The 22,441-nt window shown below is 43.6% G+C and overlaps 1 protein-coding gene across 2 annotated transcripts in view; it reads left to right on the forward strand.

Annotated features, from left to right (window-relative positions):
* The window catches only part of gpc5c (glypican 5c), a 90,112-nt gene that overhangs the window by 18,016 nt on the left and 49,655 nt on the right, over nt 1-22,441 (forward strand). The window contains exons 3-6 of one of the 2 annotated variants that reach the window (XM_031854579.1): nt 4,362-5,065; nt 18,248-18,411; nt 19,606-19,662; nt 20,316-20,438. In XM_031854579.1, coding sequence (XP_031710439.1) covers nt 4,362-5,065; nt 18,248-18,411; nt 19,606-19,662; nt 20,316-20,438 — 1,048 coding nt within the window. The remainder of the gene's footprint in view (nt 1-4,361; nt 5,066-18,247; nt 18,412-19,605; nt 19,663-20,315; nt 20,439-22,441) is intronic. The other variant, XM_031854580.1, reaches the window with a different exon arrangement.

The following is a 22,441-nucleotide window of genomic DNA, read 5'->3' on the forward strand; positions in this document are numbered from 1 at the left end:
AGAGAGAGAGAGAGAGAGAGAGAGAGAGAGAGAGAGAGAGAGAGAGATAGAGAGAGAATAAGACAAGGCCAGTGTGTCTTTTTTGATACCACCACCACAAAGAGGCCCAAAAGTCGGACATTTTTAAGTGTTAGTTATACGGGCTTTAAATATTAATCAACAAATAACTTTCTACCGCAACAAGTACCACTCTTACTGCTGTAGAACTACGACTACTACTAATCATACAATCAATACAATCTCTTGTAGACACACTTGCCATGTTGATCTGATGATGGCCGCCATGTGCCACATGTCTCTGCTGAGATTCGGTAACCCAGCATTGTTGCCTTGGACTTAAATACCGTGCTCTGGTTCTCTCAGTTAAGCACACGCGCACACGTGCATCTCTCTCAGTGTGAGAGTGGCCCGAGGAACCAGGGGGCCGCTGGGTAGCAATGGCGAAAAACACTAGAGCTGAGACTTAAATCACAGAGCATGCCGCCGCACTTATTTTGACTCCGTTATCGTGGAAGCTTCACCATGGTGACTAATTGTGCCAGTAAAACACTGGGTTGCCATGCAGAATGTAAAGTGGAAATAAGTTCTTATGATTAAACCCGGTGATCTCAGAGACTTGGCTTTGGCATCGCATTGGTGGAAAGATATGGTATAATACCCCATCCCAAAGTCGTAATTCATACTCATACAAAGGCCTCGTCTGCTTTGACGCTGTTGCTTTTTTATCCGTTTGATACCTTGTTTATTCTGAGCAGAGAGCGTGTCACATCAGCCCCACTGCGCCGCAGACCAAGCCGGCCTGTTCCTTTAGTCCCGTATAGTCATAGCTTGACAATTACGTGTTTTGAATTTCATCGTTTTTAGGACTTCCTTAGAAATGAAAGTTAATTGCTTCATGCAACATAGCCTCAGTCCATCAGGACTTCATTTCCCAAGAGGCTTACCGATGGGAGTGTAGATGGTAATGATAGCCACCCACGACTGCGTGTCTGAATGGAGTGCGGTCAAATCCGGATTCAGACACTGTGGTCAGCCGGAATAATCAAACTCATTTGACTATCATGCGATGGTAAAGGACTTAAAAAGCTGCTGGTTTCTTGTTTTTTTGTTATCACCCTGTTGGAAAGTGCAGAAAAAAAAAACACTGTTTTCAGCAACTGTTCTGGATTTATCCCACAATGAGAAACCGGATACATTTGAATGTGGGAGAGAACTTGATGGAGAACAGAAAATAACTGATGTTAAAAAAAAAATGAATGAAACAGGGGATCCAGTTTTTTTGTTTGTCAGAGGAAGTGTGGAGAGGACGAAAGGTGGACTCTTGTCCTACATTCAGTATATTCAGAGGAAGACCTGTTTGAAGTTACAGCCATGGAGAGACAAGGAAGTTCTCCGGACCCAGAGGCCAACTGAATCCAGATGTCCGAGCATGTTCACAAGGTGGAGTCCACTTGTACAGTAGTTGTTTTTCCTCGTTCAAAGGTTCTTCGGTCGCTTCTTTTTATTCCATTTTTCCTGGCGGTCTCCCACTCTCTCTCCCCCCCCCCCCCCTTTTTTTTTCTTTCCTCTTTCGTGTTCTCGCTCTGTGTCACTCTCTTGGCAAATAAAAATACAATTTTTTAACAAGTACGGAATGTCTTAAAGATTTAATGATCCCGTCAGAATCCCTTTGAAATATGTGCATCCAGCCATGGTGCTCTGGAGAAGTATAAGACAGAACTTTTGAATTTTCTTTTATTTGCTTCCTTGAGAAAACTTTTTTTTTGTAGTCCCCCCACCACCACCACCACATCTCACAGAGAGTAAGATTAAACCGTGGTATTTCTGAGCATGATCATTTTTATAATAACATTATGTAATGCCATGTAACCTTAGCCTGTGGGTACATCTTGTGGTGTAAATGTCTGACTGGCAGGCGAGCAGGCCTCAGACCTCACACTGGTACCCACTCGGGGGCCCCACAGGCTGAGGAGACACCGAGGTGGAACTGAAGCTATCACTTCTCGACAAATCAAATGCAATTTTATTTTCTTTTGTCATGCTCTTCATGGTCCGTCTCTAGTGACTCCTTCTGACTGCTAGTCAGACTGCAGCTTGTCGCCCTTCACTTTGCAGTAATAATCCCTAACAGACCATTACTTGCCGTGTCTGTCGGCCTTATTTCCATCACACGCGGCCACGCTCTCCAAAGCTCAGCTAATGGGCCGCAACTTTGAATGCTATGTGTGCGGGAGCAGCTCTGATCACGGTGATCGCAAACAAGTTGTGCCTTTTGCTGGCCGGTGGGGAGTCCCCGTGTGTCACAGACAGCGGTCATATTAGTGCAGCTGTTGAGGAGGACATGACTGTTGTTATCCTTCTGTCTGTGTGCTGGGAGGGGCTGTACGCACACACACACACACACACACACACACACTCATTTGGTAACAATCACTGTGCTGAAATAGATTCACTACGCGAAAGGTCCTTTTATGAATGAATATGTTAGTGTTGACGTAAAGCAAGCGTATTTTTTAAAAACTACGTGATAAATTTGGTTGGCAGTCAGCATACGCAGAATTGTAACACACTGTGGGCTTATCCTTAGTTTTTTAATTTCATGGATGTGTGTGTATGTTGTGGGGGTGGGGTGGTATTGGCTCCCTCACTCTCCTGTCTCAATTTCTGTACAGTTGCTGCTGCTCCTTCATGTCCTGTCATGCTTTTAAGCTGACATCACACCCCAGAGGAGAGTGTTGTGTCCAGAACAGAGGACACATACACATACATACACACACACGCACACACACACACGCGCACACACACACCAACACTAAACAAGGCATTTTTTTACTTTTACGTCCGTGTTTTCGACCCCGTTCAACCCCTTTCACAATGTGTTTCAATTATCATGAAGGCGTAGCATTTTGGTCACTTTAAAATGTCTTTTCTCTTCAGCGTTGGGTTGTACTTAGCTCCACCCTCCCATGTCACTTCAAAAAAACAACATGGCAATGGCCAAAAAACATGACGGCGACGGACAAAATGCTGAACAGGAGGCTTTAAAACGTCCGTCCAGAAGCTAATTAATGACGTCACGGTGAATACGTCCACTTCTTATATACAGTCTATGCTTGAAACTAGTGATTGAGAGCATAAACTCATGTTTGAAATGTTAACTGAGGGTAATAAATTGAGTGAGAAGTTAGGCCATTTTCTCAAAGGCCAGTAGAAAAAATACAGGTTTGAGGCAGTTCTGCATTGGCTTCACTTTTCAAACTGGCATGTTGCCCCTTTGTAATAATCAAGATCGCCCATTTTTCTGTTTCTATGGGATCATTTCTGATCAAAGTAATAGTTACATCATTTTCTAGTAGACTAGAAATTGGAGAGAAAATGGCAAGGGAAGAGAGTCAAAGAGTTTTTCCAAATTTCATTTATTTTCCTCCCCGCCCTTGCTCTACCCTCTGTCGTTCTGTCTTTCTGCTCTGTTACAGTACCTTGCTTAGTAAGAAGTGGCACTTCATTGGCACTAATCTCTGCCTCTGCACTGACATCACTGATTGCTTTCCAACTTCATTTGCTCTCCAGGAAATGACATAAGAACTGGATGACTCAACTGGTGTGTGTGTGTGTGTGTGTGTGTGTGTGTGTGTGTGTGTGTGTGTGTGTGCGGTGGGCTGGTGGCATGTCAAACACTGCTCCAAAATCTGGAATTTACAGTGTTTACAATTTACCAGAGAAAACTGATTGCAGTTGCCTGAGACTCATAGCAGGGTTCAAAACAGATACATCCGTGCACCAAGTAGATCTCGTAAGAAGAATGTTTATTGCTGTGTAATTGCTGTGTAGCACCAGGCTCGCCAACCTAAACACCCATAATGCATTTACAAGCATGTATGCTGGTAGCATATAGATATAAAATATAAAGCTTGGTCCTTGAAACGTTACACAGCAATACAAATCCTTCTAACGGGAGCTATTTGTTGTGTGGATCTATTTTTTTTGTTTTATTCCATCCAGTGTGTCTTTCTCATCATTTCTAATTTTACTCTGTCTGTCTCTCTGTTTGTCTTTGTCTCTCTCTCTGTAGACAGACAGAAGTCTTCTTAAGACAAACTTATTGGGGCAATGACTTCATGCACAATCATATCCAACAGCATTATAGGGAAACTTGACACTGGTTTCTCAGCCTAACTTACTGATGCACTCAAGCCTTAATTGGTTCAGATCCAGGGTTTGGATACGCGTTTGCATTTCGGATGCCTTACCCATTCATTTCACGTCATCAATGATTTTCAATATTCCTCTCACATAAAATGTCATCTGCCCGGGTCCTTTCTATCTCTTATCTTTGTGTTTCTCTTTTGCTCTCCTTCCAGACATGTTCCAGTACCTTCTATCCTTCTCTCAGGGCCACATGAGTTCTCTGTTGGAGGGAACCTACTCCTCCGTGTCCCACCAAGCCCTCCCCCACGTCAACCAGCTCTTCTCCTCCCTCTCCCTCTACCTCCGCGGGGCCAACGTCTCCGTCGAGGCCTCAATCCACCACTTTTTCAACGACCTCTTCCCGCTCGTCTACACGCGGCTCATCAATCCAGGGCTAGAAAGCAGCATGACGATGGGCAGCGAAATGGACGACTGTCTCCGCATGATCAGGCAGGACGTCAACCCCTTCGGGCCTCATCCAGCCGTCATGGCCCAGGAGCTGACCGGGGCACTGGGAGCCGGGAGACAACTGGGCCTGGCCCTGGAGGAGGGTCTGGAAGTGATGAACGCCACCGAACACGTCGGCATGAGCAAAGAGTGCGTGAAGGGCCTGGTGAAGATGGTGTACTGCTCTCACTGCAGAGGTTTGACGCTCATCAAGCCCTGCGTGGGCTACTGTCTGAACGTGATGCGAGGCTGCCTGGCCAGCGTGTCCGAGCTGGATCAGCCTTGGAGGCGGTACACCAGCCTGTTGGAGCAGCTAACCCACGCCATGGCCGGGCATCACAGTCTGGAACTAGCCCTGCTTGGGGTCAGGGGGCACGTTACTGAGGCTCTGCTCTACGCACAGCTCCATGGTCCACTCATTACAGCCACAGTAAGTCATGCACTACATCAGCAGCTTTCGATGGCACGTGCAAAAAGGCTTCCAAACCTTTTTTGTTTAACTTCTTTGTTTTATACATCTACTTTGGCAATATTCAATGTATTGATTGGAAAGGTTTTGCGGGCTGCTTGTGGGTTATGAGCTAGTTTTTTCCACCAGTGCAACAAAGAATCCTGCACACAGCATTAATGTTTGCACAGTGTTTCAAACTATTCAGAGAAAAATAATATTTATACAAAAAAAAAGTTCAGCCGCCTTCAAAGAAATGCAGGCTGAGCTGAGGCTAGAGAAGGACTAATTTTGGCAAAATGGCAAGGCAGCTAAAAGTCACCGTTATTGTTTAGGTTCTGACTGTGGGCGGATATTATGAATTGCTCATTGACTATGATGAAAATAATAAAAGTAGTGGTTAAAATGGGGACCGAGTGCACTTGCATGCTGTGAGTATTACCATGTGCCTCATGTTATATGATTTTGAGCTGGATGTTCACAACACAGAGGGTTTCATGGATGACTGCCAGACATTTCCTAAAACTGAACAGTGCAGTTAAATCTAGAGTTCATATTCTGCTTTGTTTAACAACGTATCTCAGATTCATATTCTTACGTATGTTCACAGCAAGCCTTTAAACTACACTGAATAAACAAAAAAATCCATTTAGAGATGGCTGTAAAAGTCAATATCAAATCTTTGTAATAGTTTCCTCGTCTCACACTTATCCCTGCATACAAGTAATATATAGTACACCGAGTACTAGTTATTTGCATGTCATTTGCTTTATTTGAGATACCATCTGAAATCAGCTTTTCCTGTGAATACAGTACACCGTGTTCTCTATCTTCACATTTTCAGCAATACCCTTCTTCCTCTATGTAAGGTGGGGTCGTGCATGTGGGTGTACGGTAACGTGAGTCATACCCCGAGGAGCAGAAGGTGATTAGCAGAGATTTATGTGCATCATCAAGAGGACCATAACAAATGTATCACTTGCATTCAGTCCCCATTGCATCTCCCTCTCTCCCTTAACGTACAGGCATGGTTGTGGATACAGTGCATGCACATACAGCGCATGAATCTATAAGAGCACTTACACATGTCTCTCCCCCCCCTGGGCACGAGCTGGAGAGTTCTGGACATCATAGTTCCACTACCTTTAGTGGGCCCATTTGCAGTTCTGAGTAGGTGGCTGGACTTGAATTTCGCGAGTTGTGGGAATGATCTGTGTTATTTATTTTTTTTTATTCTCCCAGTCTGTGTCTCGATTATCCTCATCCCCACCTCTCTCCATGACGGGTTACAGATATTTTTATATATCCTTTCATCACCTTGAGCTACTCTGTTGAACTATCTGTGATGAACTGTGTTGAATATGGGATCAGAAAAAAGGAAGACCAATACTTTAAATGTTGATAGGGTAAGGCCTATTTACGGTGCAGTTGTTCCTTAATCTTTAATGGGACCACTTGTTGATAAGTCTACACTGGTGTTGTCTTACATTAAACTGTAAGACAACACCATAGAAGCCATAATGTGCAAGCTGTTCGATGATTAAACTTTGACTTGGCTTTTTTGTTTGACTTAATAGACAGTGCAGTCTTCCAATGAACTCGTCAATTAGTCTAGTAATTACCCCTAAGCGTTTCGCAGAACTACGGTGGCCTTCAAGTAACAAATAATGCAAATGACCCTCTCCAAAGCAAATGTTTGGTTTGTCCGATCTGGGCTACTATAGAAACATGGCGGTGCAATATGGCGGGCTACATGAAGAGGACACAGTTCTTAGTTTCAGGTGGTTATACACTCAGGTAAACACATTTCTGAATATTATGTTCCTTTTCTGCTAATAGATCCCCCGAAAACCTACACACTGATCCAGACAAAGTTAATATCATCCCTCCATCCAACTTCTGGCAAGCAAACAAGCAGACCCCTAGCCCCTGGTATTACTAACTGTAATGCAATTACAGAATTTCAAGTTCACTTACATTACTCATTACTGGAAAAAAAAAGTAATCACATTACTGTACTTAACCGAAACAAATGCCTGCCTGAAAGGTGGAAAAATATATTTAAACATGCAATTCGGAAAGTGGTTGGCAGTAACATCAAAATGTAAGTAATTTGTTGTTCATGGCCTTCAACATGCAAAGCACTGTTGTGGTCCCATTAAACACACACACACACACATCCAAATGCGTAGACACTTACTGTACACACACAGACATGCATGTGCAGACAGAGCAGGGTTGGTTGCCAGGCTTAAAGACTGACCTAATACAGCTATGCAGAGAGAGAGAGAGACGCAGCTTGTGTTTCGTGTGTGTATGTACGCATGTGTGTGTGTGTGTGTGTGTGTGCCTGCTTGGTATTCATGGGGTGACAGGCAAGCCTGGAGCAGGGAGCCCGGCGCGGGGACAAATGGGATGGAATTGAAAGGATTCCAGCTAGGCCATACAAACTAGATCCAGCCAGCTGGAAAAAAAAAAAAAAAGGGTCAAGAGAATTGTTGCAGGAAAAGGAGGTGTCCCCCAGTCGGACACTGGTGGCTCCCGTTTGCTGTGCTCTCGACGCTTCACGCAGGCTAGAGAGCAAACATGAGCACGCACGTTTACTCGTTCACTTTAGGCGCTCAGACACACACACTTAGCCACACACAGAATAACACACAAGTTCTATTGGCATGTATTACCTGGATCTATGGCCCTTTTAAAATCGCAGTCTGTTTTTATAAAGCCACGGTGGCCTGTCAAGGGAAACCGTTAAGTCTCCAGTGCACAACTACTGTGTCTGCGTAGCCGCCTTCACCCTTACACCTCCATATATACACCCCCCCCTCCCAGATGAATTCTCAATTTTACACACCTTTTTTTGTTATTTTCATACATATTATCCCTACTATCTTACTGCAGAGCAAAAAAAAAGTGCACAAACAAAGTGCAAATACCTTGCGTGACCTACTGTTATTACTTGCACTCTATGTGTGAAGTCGAGAACAAAGAAGTAACTCTTTTGTAACTTTTTTGCCGAGTCCGAATATTATATAGAGTTGTTATTAAAGGAATTATTGTGAATGTGTGGTTTTACACGGGGATATTATCCCAAACCATTTTGTGGTTGCTCTCTCTCTCTCTCTCTCTCTCTCTCTCTCTCTCTCTCTCTCTCTCACTTAGAGCGCTGCAGACTACAGAGTCTGCACTATATGCTGCAGTACGTCATAGGGTAGGACCCGGGTCATAACACATGTATACTGTACATATACACACACATCACCACACCGTGTGCAGGTATCAGGTTTTTAGAAGTCCTGCAAGGAGCCTGGATGTGCGGCCCACCCTGTGACAATACCAGCGCCGCGCGTAAGCGTGAAAGGCAGCCATTGATAGTCATGTGGGGCAGCAAGAGGATAGATTCCGTTTGAACACATTCCTGCTCTTATTGAGATGGAGCGTGAACGTGGAGCGGAGGGAAGTGGTTATGGTTATGGATATTGGGGGGGGGGGGGGGGGTGGATTATGTTGAGTAGACACAATTAAGCGAAAAATATCCTGTAAAAGTGGCCGCTCTTATTGGGCCCCTGTGCCAATGGTAGCCTCCGATGTTAAGTGAGGGGTTTCTCCCTCTGAATGCTGCCCTGTTGAATTCACATTAGAGTTTCTCCCTCAACCGTGCCGGAGAGGCCGCAGGCTGCTGTTTATTGACACGGCCATAAAAAATGATATGGCTCATATGACCTAGAGGGGAACTTTATGTCTTCTGCTTGCCAAAGATGAGTAGACTTTAAATCGCCTACACACAGAAGCATGCGTTCACTCACACCTTCACGCCCTCACTCGTTCATTCACTCTGAGAGCTTCATAGTCTGCTTATGAGAAAATAGTCACCGTGGTCCAGATTAGAGCAGTTTATATGCAGGTCTACCTTATCCGCTTGTTGGTTTTACCCCAGCTTCTCATTACAGTCTTATGGAGGAATGATAATCGCAGCCTGGGCCTGTAGATAATGGAAACAAGGGCCAGTGGCATGACTGGAAGCTTTCCATTCACCACGGCGGCACCTCAACAGACTGCAGGGGCTTACATTATTTTGCTCCATCCCACAATAAGATAGAATATCATTGGTGTGAAAACAAACTTTTTATTTTGCTTTCCCAATCCCATCTCTGCAACCTTGTGTTTTATATGATAAATATGATAATATACAGCAAACAATGTGCACCACCAGATATTTCTGCCGTACCGTTAATACTGTGTCAGGCCTGTATGCTTAAAATATATGACCACTTAACAGTTGTACTTAAATCTATTCGACATAAAGATTACAAGCAGTAATAAAGAGCTAAGTTAAAGACGCCCTTACAGATAGATCAAGATTTGTTTTAATCTTTACTAATCTGTTTAAATGAGTTCTCTCCAGATGATTTAAGTGGGGAAGACCAGAGGAAATAGAGTAACCAGATATTTGTCAGAATTACTGACAAAACTACTTTCAGGCGATAGCATAGCTGAATGCTACTGACGTCTTACCAGTTATCATTGTGAAAAGTTCAAGGACATTGCATTCCTGCAGTTTTAACGTAGATCAATTCCGTATTGTATCATTGTGTTGACATGCAATGTTATGTGTAATTGAATTAACGTTTTACATGTTGTACTTGAGATACATTCTGACATCAGCTGCTGAGCCCACCTCTGAAGGTCACCTTATCTAAAAGGATTAGCTACGCAGCCTCAAGCCTTTACACGCGGTATGCTTTCTGTATCTAATATTTGAGGCCGTTAGCAGAATGGAGCTGATGCAAAATGCGCTCATGGCCCAATCTATACGCTTAGCCCATCTTTCTGAGTTGGGTGCGCCTTTGGCACGGTGTCCAACCCTCAAGCTGACTGACTGACTTACTCAGCAGTCCATTAGCTAATGATGGGGGGGGGGGGGGGGTGCAGCCTCTCTTCTCCTCAGCACCCATGTGCCTCTTTTCCAGCTCCTCTTCCCTCTTTTAGCATTTGTCTTGCTGCTGATAATACGCTGCAGCCCTCAACACCACAAGCGAAATCCTGCATTTCTGAAAAAGGCAAGTTGTAAAAGCAATCAATCGCCATGCCGATTGATTGCTGGGCCAATGCATTTGGATGTGACCATGAAGCAGTGGTCCTTGGTATATGATTTTCCCTCTGTAAGCCATGACTGGGGATTGGTGGAACGTAATTTGTCAGATGTGCAGTTGATTATAAGGTGATGACATGTTCACAGAGAGGGGGAGACTAAACGATGTGGGGCTTTCCTTCAGAGCATGCGGTCTGCTTCTCAGATTGGCTGTTTCACACGGGAGGTAGAGAGACGACAATGAAAAGAAAATAGGGTTGACAAGAGTACAAGTATGCTGATGTTGTCGTTTATGACACTAAAAAATATCAAAGCTTGTATCCATAAGTCTTCCTCACACTGACCGCAGTTGATGAATCAAATCTGAATTTGATTTGAGCTGTGAATTTAAATTGTGACGGAGAACGTGCCGTGACATGACGAGGAGTTTGTGCCTCTTGTCTGTTATCTAGTAAATCAGGACACCTCAGTATGTAATATTGCTTCTGTCCACTTTAAGGAGTTTCACTATCACATAACTTGTTCAGGAAAAAAAAAAACATCTCTGGGATTGTTTGATCAGATTCTTTTTGACCATTTGTTTCTAGTTAATGGTTCATCTAGATTAAATGTGGTGTTCATACCACCATTGCATCAGCACCCCCTGACCAGATGGTGTTTTTCCTCTTCTGTGAGCCCTCCTTTAATGTTTTAAATAGCCCCTGCCATCCCCTGTGCGTCCTCATATTCCCAACATCCTCACTTGATGCCTGGATGCACACTGGCCTTCTGCTTCAGCACCTTCAAACGGGAGCTAGCTGGCGTTCTAACATCAGGCAGGTGCTGCTGTGAAGTTAACCCGAATCTGTGTTATGATTTTCGTGGTAGTTGCGGGTTCACTGGAAGCCTTCAAATGGACACGTGGACTCTCAAAGTTTCTGTCCGCCAGCTCCTTTTCTTCGCTTGTGCGCGTCTTGATCCACCATAACGTAGACACAGACGAGATGAACTCACTTGAACTTCCTCTGTCTCTTGTCTTTTTTTCCCCTCCATCTCTGCGGTGCAACACCACTTGAATCCTCCCAAGACATGTCGCCACATTTTGCGTCTGTAGTTCTCGCGAATTTGTTTACGAGGATGGACGAACGTCGTAAACAAACTCCAAAGCGACACCCATATTTATAAGGGGCCTCTCATTTTTTAGATCATCTGCAAGCGATTTAATCAGGGTAAACAAGCCCCAATGTGGAGAGTGAAATTCAATGTTCTCTTCCCCCCGATTGGAATCTCAAGGACTTTTCCCCTTGATATACGAGGGACTGAGTCTCTCTTTAATTAGCACTGACATCATTCGGATAAGAGGGTGAGAAACAGACGGGGAGGGGACTGATTGACAGAGACTGCAGAGTTGAAGACTGCCGAGAAAGATGGAGGCAAAGTGATTTAGAAAGAATAAAGAGAGACCTTAAATAGACGGCAAAGAACAATTGGCAAGGAGAGAAAGAAAAGAAGCCAAGGGGGGAAGAGTAATGTTGTAAATCAGCGACACTCTCTCACTCAAGGCCAAGTGGAAGACTGTCACTATTCGCTTATACGAGTGGCTCGGGGGGGGGGCGTTTTGTATACTGAGTGTTTTTATAGTCTATTCAGACCGTTTTAGTATTTGATTTAAAGCTACAACACATCTTCAGGATACATCATGTTTACATTCATTTGTTCTTTTGTATTCAGTAAATAATTAGTTGATTAGGAATTTGTTTGTTTTTTCCAGTTCATACGTATGACACCACATCTGTCCGTGATAGTGACCAGCTTTAATCTTTCTTAACCAAAAGAACTGAAGTATAGTATATGTAAAAATAATTAAGGATGGCATTAGTTCAATTGCCCCTCGACCCTGAATAGGATAGGCGGTTATGGGTAATTAATGGATGGATTAGTTAAATTATTTAAAGTGTTCACAGCTTACCATTATTAGTTAACAGTAGTTTTAGTCATTCATAACTGATACTTGTGACATCATCTGTTACCTTGTGCATCATGTATTGTATAATCTCAGTGCTTGACAGAAGAATTTCTGACTATACTTTTTTTTCCACTTTTAGTCTAGTATAATAAAAAATACATTTACTCAATCACAAGTGAGTTATTGATGAGCAGTTCCATTAAACAATGTAAAGTCAGGCTGCAAGACATATATTTTATTCTGTATGTAAGAGCTAAGACGTCTCTCGTCTAAAGAGAGGATGTGGGGCTGATTAAAGCTTTCATCACCTGAAACATTGCTCTCTAACTTGAATGGGTGCATGAATACAAAGACCTGGTCACCCACGTCTTTTTTGTATCATCCTTGAGTCACACATATGCGACGGCTGCTTTCTCTCCTTCACTCAAGACCTACTGTCATCAACAGGTCTAATCACTACGTCATGAATGAATGAAATGTATGTAGCTATGTATAAGAAACTCATCTTTTAATTCATCTATTAAAATGTATGTAAATAACCAGCTCTACACACAGCAAAATCTTCATCGTTTACAGTGAAACCCTCTCATTGTGGATAATCGGCATTTCACAGAGTCTCCACCCGAAACCACTTTAGATCTTTGGGAACCCAGGCATGTTATTATATCCAAGTAGACTGTACAGTTACCTTGCTGTCTATATTACAGATGAAAAATTTGAATTATACTGTGGTAGTACCGTGCTGACCGCTGTTTGAGGCCATTATGGTCTGATTAAACTCAACACCTTGAAGCCTACATCTGTCTCTTTGTGTGGTTAAACATAAAACACCGCCTGATAGTGTTGCTGAGGGAGGAGAGAGAGACTTCCTTATTCCCTTAACCCACCCAGATCTTCCCAGATGGTCCAGGGTTTGGACTGGCAACTTTCCAGGCACAAGCTTGCTTCCTTAACCTCAAGGCCTCCACCACAACACTGCGTGTCCTGCACAATTCTGGTAGTCACCTTAATACGTAAATAAAGGGGCAACGTGTTTTTATCTAGCTGAAACCTTGCTATATGGTAGACTGCATGTGTAACAGTACATCTAAGGTTGTTGAGGATTTATCTTAGTTTAACATGAGGAAAAATGCACTTTGTGCAAATAGAAACGGAAAGCCTTCTCCTGGCGAGTAGCAGGCCCTCCCTTTCTACTGCGTGTTCATGTGTCGCAATTAGAAATGGAAATTGTTACTTGTAAAAACATAATTATCGAGATGCCCGACGGGAAAAAAGTCCAGTCATTTGAAACATAATTGATACCTTGGGTTTTCTTTGGAGAAAACACCATAAACAACTTATGTTGCCAAAGTATCAAGCAGCTTCCTGAGCGGTGGAATAGAGAGCCCACCAGAATGTGAACCGCTACTCATGTCGCTACTTGGCTACTCATTGCATTTTTTCTTCTGCATTTTTTTCTCCTTTAGTTTGGAACCGCAATGCAGTAAATACCAATAAAGCTAATTGTGTTTGCTCTCTTTTCTGCTCTTTCATTCCATCGCTTTTTTTTTCAGCCTGGTAGTTGGTTACTTTACATAACTGTCATGGAAACCAGTGACATTCATGGTGAATAAAATTCCTTCTCTAAAGGTGGTCCAGCTTGGTACTGAACAGGCACTTCTGTGTTATGTGATGTCTCTTCTCTGACTCTGTCAGTGCATCATGTATCTAAACCCAAAAAGAAGCAGGGCACTGTTGACACTTTTGATTCCAGTATGTTATACTGTGCACTTCATTTTATTCCCTAATTGTTACTGGTTAGGGAATATTTCATGGTTATGAGATGTCTTGAGATGACAGAGACTGTGGTTTGGATAACGGATATAAGCAGCAGTCCCGAGAGCTATTTCCAAGGATATGAATGAAAACGGAGACAATTTGCAAGTATGAGTTGTTTGCCGTTGCGAATTGATAAAATGTACACTTGAACATAACACAAATGTACAGCACTGAGACAGTACAAGCAATGATCCTGAAGCAAATTCCTGGGATTAATTTCCAAAAATACAATTAATGGCACAAACCAGTGGTCTGCATTTCTCTGGGCAGTTTAGGCCATTCACCCTTATGAGTCATAACTGTGATACATGAAAATAATCCCTAAAGATAGGTTGAATGTTGATTTAGCTACAGTCAGGAAGTGTTATATAACACAATCTCAGTATGTGACTTTTCTGTACCTTGAATGTTATGAATTTCTGATCTCTAGAAAGAACATTTAGTCGTTGTTCACTTTGGCCGAGCTGACAGACGTGCTTCTGTTCCAAGAGTTAAACAGTGCGTAGCATTAGGCGAGCAGATTGTATGTGTGTCTGCATATTTAGCACACACACTATGTAAAAGTGGAAGAGAGGGGTTCTTCACTGACCAAACAAGCCCTTTTCATCCCACAATGCAATGTGCCTGAGGTGACTGAGGGGCTGAGAAAGTTCCCTCAGCTTTACTGGGTAATCCCTTGATAAATAAACTGGGAAGACAAGACCACCGCTGCTATCTGTAAACCAATACTCCCCTAGAGGAGGGATGGCCCTGGGCTTGGCTAGCTCTGAGCCGATGATATGTGCATAAGGCGCAGATACACACTGCACTTTGGAGCTGAACACGTTGGAATAGATCCTGCTGCACACATTTATGGTCAAAATAAATGATTTGGTTTGAGTGGAATAATGTCTATTCTACTAGTATGCAAACCAGTAGAAGACACGTAAAAACAGTGATCCGTCCTGGGCCTAGCAGTAGAAATCAAATTTCATTGGCTAGCTCAAATACCCATAGAATACATGCCTTGTATTTCCCTGAAGTCCTTCCATGTGGACTACATGCATCCCAAAAAAATCTGCCCCCCCCATCAGACTCTGTCCTCAGGCAATCATATGAGGAATGCTCTGCAAAATAGCTGGAGTTGTGAAGGTCTAACAAGGACAAACAGGTGCCCCCCCCCCCCACAAACACACACACACACACACATGCAAAACCAAGTACTCATGCTGTGCCCGAATGGGATTTTCATCCTCACGCCATCATCAGGTCAGTAGATAATCGATTTATGGCAGAGGTTCTAGCCCATGTTATTGTTCAACCTGTTGTCTGATTGGCCCTGAGGAGTATGTGGTGACAAGATCCAACCTATAAGAGCTCGTCTCCATTTCTCCAGAGGATCCATAACGAGGATGCTGTTTATTGTCCCTACGGTGACTTTGTGTTCTGTTTACGCTGTTGTATGCTTAGTTAGGCATGAGAATGTTTTGCATCAGCGTTTTTTTGTTTTGAAATGTTGGCCTTGGTTCAATCCTTTCCGTTCTCTCCAAAAGTAGCTCTGTGGTTTGGTTTTTAAGAAATATCGGGGTAATGCAAACAGAACTGTGGGTGACCTCTTCTTGATGTTCATATTTTACATGGATATTTACATTTTTTTGTCTTTGGAGAATAGCAAAGAGTCACACAAAGGCAGGTGAGAAATGGCACTGGATTTAAAAGTTCAGTCTGCCTCTTTGAAAATTTCACAATGACGGGATTAGATCCCGTCTTAATCCTCCATTTTTCACCACTGCAGAGAAATGATAACCTGAAGCTCAGACCGTTTTTGGATGTTTTTCATGTCCTGAATTGAACCAATGGACTTAAGCGTCATAAAATGTAATTAAAACTTAATGTACAGCCAGGAAGTACGTTCCTGCTCTTTTAAACTATTTGTATCTTACGATATATAATAGACTTTTGATGATACTTGATCATCATACTTGTTCTGTACACTGCTTGGGTATGTTATATGTTTACATTTGCTGAAGTTCATTTAGCACATGGCCCAAATCAATGAAAATAAGAATATTATAATAATATATAATAATATTATATATAAACACATTATTTCCTCAACACTATTTCCTTTCCTCTAACAAAAAAAACAATCACTATTATTACTAACTAGTAATGGTAAATTGTAAAAGGACTTGTACTTCTATAGCGCCTTATAGTCTTCCGACTACTCAAAACGCTTTTACACAACATTCACACATTTCACTTCACCTGCCATCTCTCCTGCTCCTTGCACAGCCTGCCAGCTTCACCACGTTCATACAAACGGACGCACAGCACTGTAGTCCTCCCAAATGCTGTAGTCTGGAAATTCTGTCATGGGACTGTATGTTGTATCTGTTTTGAATCTCTGGAATTTATGTCATAGAAATGTATTTTGCTCAATAAATGTAGAGGCCTATGGTTCAATTCAGTCTGCCATATTGGCTGAGTACTTAATGTTGCATGCTTACGTTGTAAAATGAATCAGCTTTGACATTTATAGCTTCGCTGCTTCTTGGAATTGTCAGACTTTTTACTGAGTCACTTTGTTTTGTTGCCACAAACACTAGCGTACTTGCCAGTGTTAATAATGCTGGATTGGGCAATGTTGAAAGCCCTGGCCTAATCAACAAAACATACACTGAACTGTAAATGTTAGAATATCCTTGTTTGCTATTACCCTTGCTCAGACACTCTTAATTTGGCAAACTTCATTTCAATAAACAACCTATTTCACAGGTTTGAAATGTACAATTGTTCTCATGAATGTCTGATTACGTCATATTGTGCAGACGGTACATGCAGCACATGCAAATAGCATGTGACTTAGTATGTTGAGAGGGCTCCATGGCTAAAACAGTTGCTATGTTCTGTCTTTTCTCGCCGTCACAATGTAATGTGTGTGTGGCATTATTGCCTGTGTGCGCGTGTGTGTGTGTGTGTGTGTGTGTGTGTGTGTGGCTAGGCCATGTGTGGCTGTGGGCCGCTCTACCACATGTGAGCATGTTTTATTGGTCTGGAGGGAGTTAAGGTTAATGCAATAAAACAACCTTTCCCCGTGCCCAACGTCTGCCTTCAGAGAGAATTTAAGACTGAGAATGTGGTCAGAAAAACAAAGGAGAGAAAGGCCAGAGTGAAGAGTGAAGTGCAAACGGTGCAACGAAGATGAAAAATATTCAGGTGGCTGGTTATGTTGCTAGTTATGAAAGCGCCTCCTGAGCCGTTGGACAATTCCCCTGCCCCGGGAATAGCTGCCTGCTATGTGAAAACCTCCATTTAAACTCCCATTTATAAGGCACACAAGATAGCTGACCTGCCTTCACCCCCGGAGGGAAAGTGTATTTTTAGCAGGCTGGCAAGACACATTTTGTGACCGTTAACACATATTTCAGCTGCTTCCAGACTTGCTTATCCAAACTCTTCCCAGCATGTGGACAGACAACCATTTAAACACAGATGCTTGCCAGTTCCTGCCCAAATTAAGTTTATCTGTTTGTGCATTCCTCTGTTTTTGCTACTAATTGCTACTAATCGCTACTAACTCTCGCTGCGTCTTATTGTAAGGATTCCTTTTCTGAATCAGTGACGGATAAGTGGTGCTGCTAAATATCACTTAGTCCTGTTGGACATCCATACGCGGTACAATGACTCATCCCTCGAGACAAAAGCAGCGTATATACATCGGTTGCTGTACTCAGTCCGGTGTGTACGTACAAGAGCCATTACGCTCCGTCTCTCTGGCTAATTGAGGACCACTTAATAACACTGGCCGCAGGCTTTTAAGCCAATGAGATGTCATCGATTTTACTTCTCGGGTTTTCAAGCACATGCCCCCTTCATTCCCGTGACCCCGCTGTCACCGCTGCTGGCTTTAATAGCCACTGGAGACACTCGCCGTCGTTGCCAACCGTGCGCACGTGCGCTCACCTCCATGAGGTAGTGGAATGTTTTACATTCACTGTCAGCCCTCCACGGCAATAACTCACTCATCGCAGCATTTTCTTTCATCACATCCCCTCACTTCACACCCACTATTTTCCCATGTTGTCCGTTACTCCCAAATTCTCTGCCCCATAATTTTTTTTGCCTCTCTTCAGCCCACAATCATTCAACTGCAGTGTAGTCATTCCTCATTTGGTTACTTTGAATAACTTGTTTTAGTTTATATGCTTTCAACTGCGCAGGTGTCAATTGGTGGTTTTATGGAAGTCCCCCTGCAGCTCCACCCCTGCTGTTATATGTTTTCCTGAGCTCAACAGGTGTGTGTCTGTTTGCTCCATCCTCCCCACAGGTGGACAAGGTGTGTGGCCTGTCTACTAGGGAGCCTACAAGCATGCAACCTACCAGCCCAGAGGTCACAACCTCGACCGTGACCTCCTCCTCTCTTCCTCCATCTGCCGCCCCGTCCCAACCTCTACCAGAGCAGTGGCTGGGGCAGTTGGCCCACTTGAGGAGGTAAGACAAAGCATTGAACTGAATTAGGATTAGTTCAGTCACTTTCCAAAGTTTGATGTCGCCTGTTGTAAATCAGAATGCCAAAATGCGAATTGTTTTTCGGCTGCAGATTTTATTTTGCTTGTTAAATGAGTTAGACTGCTAAATGGTCAGCTGGATGAAAAGTAAATGTAAATGAAATGAACACTGGTCAGGTTTGTATGACATAGCCTGAGGGGGTTGGCCATTGTTTGTTCACAGCTGCCATCACTTCTCTATTCTTTATATGGTTAGTTGGGCCCAACACACACCCACGCACACATAGTATGTAAATGTAGTGCCTGGAACTAAAGTCCATGCCCTCCACCTGGCCTCTGAGGCAGCTATCCTTTGCCCACAGCAGCTGATGTGCACTGATGTGCCAGGAGAGGGGGAGGTGTGGGGGAGATTAATCGCGACGGACCAACAATTTCCTGTTTTCCCAGACTGCCATACCACCAACTCCGCACACCAGCTGGGCCTGAGCTTAAATAGCACCACAGACGAAAACACACACACACACTCGCAGCATTGCCTGCCTGACCTTGTCCCAAACCATGAATCACTGCGCTGATGCCAGCCTTAGCTGACAGGTCTGGCCTGGCACTGCCACCACCATTCATGGCAACACAATCCAGCACCCCGCCTGCTGCCAGCCCTGACCAGAGCACATGTGAGCGCTAGCCACTTCAGAGACGCGGCAGCACCCACCGTAGTAAAGGGAGAACAGTGTGCCGCTGAAAAATATGAAACGTGACACAGTAAAGCAACATTTATGTTTCGCTTTAATGGGGAAAAATGTGAATGTAGGAGCTCAGCAGAACTTTCTTTAGCGTTCCTTTTGAATATGTAACTGTGTATGCACATGTGCAGATGTTTGCTTGGGTGTTTGTTTATTGATTTAACATATACATTACATATATCTGTTTCATTGTTGGTGTGGTGTGAGGAGAAAGGGTTATTGATTCATGTGTGGTGTGGCTAGTCTCTGCATGTGCATGATTAATAACTCTCTTCCAGGGTCGACTGACTATCTTTTTCTCCCTCCTCCCCATGTGTCTTGTCTTGTCATTTTTTTGTTTCTTTTTGTCCTTCTCTTACGCCCCACCTTTCACATCCCCGCATCCTCCTTGCTTGCAACAATCTCCCCTGGACTCCAACTCCCATCATTCCCAGCTCGTTCCCCCTGAAACCCTCCAAGAACAATAAACATAGTCTGAGAACACTCTCTAGGTAAGCATGAACCCAGGGGACGTATTACTCTCCCTCTCTCACACACTCTCCCATATTGGGACTGCATACATACCTGTCACATTTCATCATCATTGATTGTCTTTTGGGCGACCGATACATTTTTCATGTCTCACATAAACCGATGCTGGGACCGTGTTCTCGAACACGGTCTCCTGACTCAGCACATGACCTCCGCGGTTTTTGCTCTGCCTCATGGGTGGCATCAATGTGTGTCCGATCAAAATGTTATGTCATTGTTTTGCCGGCGATGACAGCATTTATATCGACAACATATGTCAGCAGATCTGATGAAGCAAGCACTTCACGGCACAGCATAATTGAGAAAAATGTGCTGACTTAGGGAAGTGGTCATATTCAAAGCCGCTCATTTTTCTGCCGCCATCAACATCGTCACGTGTATTTATCACATGCACGTATTGTTGAATGGAATGCAGACACGGTTGGTGATATGGTACCAAAGTACCGAGTAGCGTGTCCAGCAACCACACCAAATTCATAGCCACAATCACGCAACACATTTCTCAATATATTATATTTCTATCTATTTCTCAGTATATTTCTAATCTGACTTGTGGCCTGTTTTAAAATCGCTCTGTGTCCTTTCCCCAATGTGTCTTTTTTTTTTTCCTTAGGGAGTTCTTGATGTACCTGCAGCGCTACAAGTCGTTCTTTGCCGCGCTGCCAGAGATGCTGTGCGAAGGGGAGAACGTAGTGGACGACTCCACGTGCTGGAGCGGAGACGACGTGGTGGAGAGGTAAGAGAAATGTGTTCAGTCCTTTAACCCCTCCGTCCACTGTAAACTTGAGATTGTGGAAAGTAAATACTTGACACACAAAGATCATTCTCTCCTGGGCAATCACATTACTGATGTAACTTGCTTTTACTTACTTTGGATTTTTTAGCTAAAATTGTCCGATTTTCAATATCATTCCCTTCAGCTGGCTCTTTATTGACTTGTACGTCCGAAATCGATTTTCTTTTCATATTTAAAAAGACCAGCAAAGATTGATTTTGCTATTTTGACTTGCGCTGCTGTGACAGCAGTTTGTTCTTTGGGATGAGGCAACTTTTTGTATCTTGTTACTTTGCCGTGGCCAGTTGTTGCATAAAAACATTTCTTTTGGCAGCACTTGCGAACTTTCATTTTCTCTAAATGAGTAGATGCTGACTTGTATGCTTCCTTTCAAACAGGTCATCCAGATTCCCCCGATACTTATTTACTCTAATACCTTGCTTGGAAAAGTACAAGTTATTAATACATTCAGATTTCAGAAAAAAGTAACAAACCCTCTGCATATTTGTTTGTGTGCTTGTGTTAGATAATGTCAGTCTGTGAGCCAGTGTGGCTGGCTGTTGTTAATCAATTGGGAAATAAGGAAGCCATTAAATCCATCTCCACATTGAGTGAATGCAGGCAGAACAAATAGTTGCTACACTCTCCTGTGTATTATGTTGATGAGCTGCTATTTGTGCCTTACTCTCTTTTTCCCACTCCATTCTCTTTCTTATATTCATGAGGTTTTTTTATTTTGTGCTGATTTATAGGTGTGGCCCTAGAACTCTTTTCTTGCTTATGGTTTTGGGTGCATCTCTCAGAGACTGCAGTACTTACTCTCTGTCTCTGTCTGTCTGTCTGTGTGTGTGTGCGTGTGTGTGTGTGTGTGTGTGTGTGTGCGTGTGTGTGTGTGCGTGTGTGGTTATGGTTATGTGCTTTCTCAGTCCACATGAGAAGAACAGAGAATTGATGCAGATGACTGAGCCAATGCGAGTCTGTAACTGATTCCCCCTGCTGGATCCGTTTCCCTCCAGAAGCTCGGTCCACAATTATGACAAGGTTATGCTCTCCTTCTCCTGCGGTGGCCCTAAAGTGGCTCCCGTTACCATGGCACCCTCAGCTCTTGGCACTGCCGGCATTGGCCCTTTCAGAGGAAAACGGAGGTCCGGGGATGCCTTTGCCTTTTCCTTTTGGCCCGTGTCCGTTTTGCTTGATTAAGCCATACATTATGCTTTACATGTGTACATGGGAAAACATTAGGCACATGAACAGATGTCTCTGATTCCGAAAAAAAGACCCTTTGATTAAACTCAGTGGTTGGCAAAAGCGATGTCCATGAATAAGTTAGGCTTTAATTAGCTTAGAAGCAGTTAGCTTTCAAAATGTTCTTCTCTTCTCTTCATGTCCTGGCTCGGTATACTCTCCTACCCTTCATCACTGCAGAGGATCTGCCAGTGGCTGAGACATTTTGAGCAGACCACGCATTCATCAGGGCCTGTCACATTGTGTCAGCACACAAAGTACAGTAGGCAGCCAAGGTGTGTGTGCTAGGTCCATGATCAGGAGCATGTGGGCTAGTAAACGGAGGGCGAGGCAACCAGTCAGCACCCTAGAACACAAGAAATCTCCAATCTTGTCAAGATACGCACGCCTTCTTTGTCGGTATTCAAAAAGCAGTTCTTTATTTCTGCACCCTGTTTGCGTGTAAGTGAGTGTGTGCCACTTTTTCGACAGTGCTAATGGGTTGTAACGGTGTGTTATCACACACTCCCTTGGTGAGAGCCAGGCCTTTGCTTGTGGTGTCAAGTGTTCTTGGGCTGAATGAGAAAAGAGTACCCGACTGAGACATTTGGCACCACTCATAAACTGCTCGGATTGGCCTGTGGCTATTCAGCAAACCTCCTCCACTGTATCTGATTCTGCTGGCACGTATTGGAGAGAGAGAGAGAGAGAGAGAGAGAGAGAGAGAGAGAGAGAGAGAG

The sequence above is a fragment of the Anarrhichthys ocellatus genome, unplaced genomic scaffold, assembly GCF_004355925.1.
Source record: "Anarrhichthys ocellatus isolate YVR2014 unplaced genomic scaffold, GSC_Weel_1.0 scaffold15, whole genome shotgun sequence".
NCBI lineage: Eukaryota > Metazoa > Chordata > Actinopteri > Perciformes > Anarhichadidae > Anarrhichthys > Anarrhichthys ocellatus.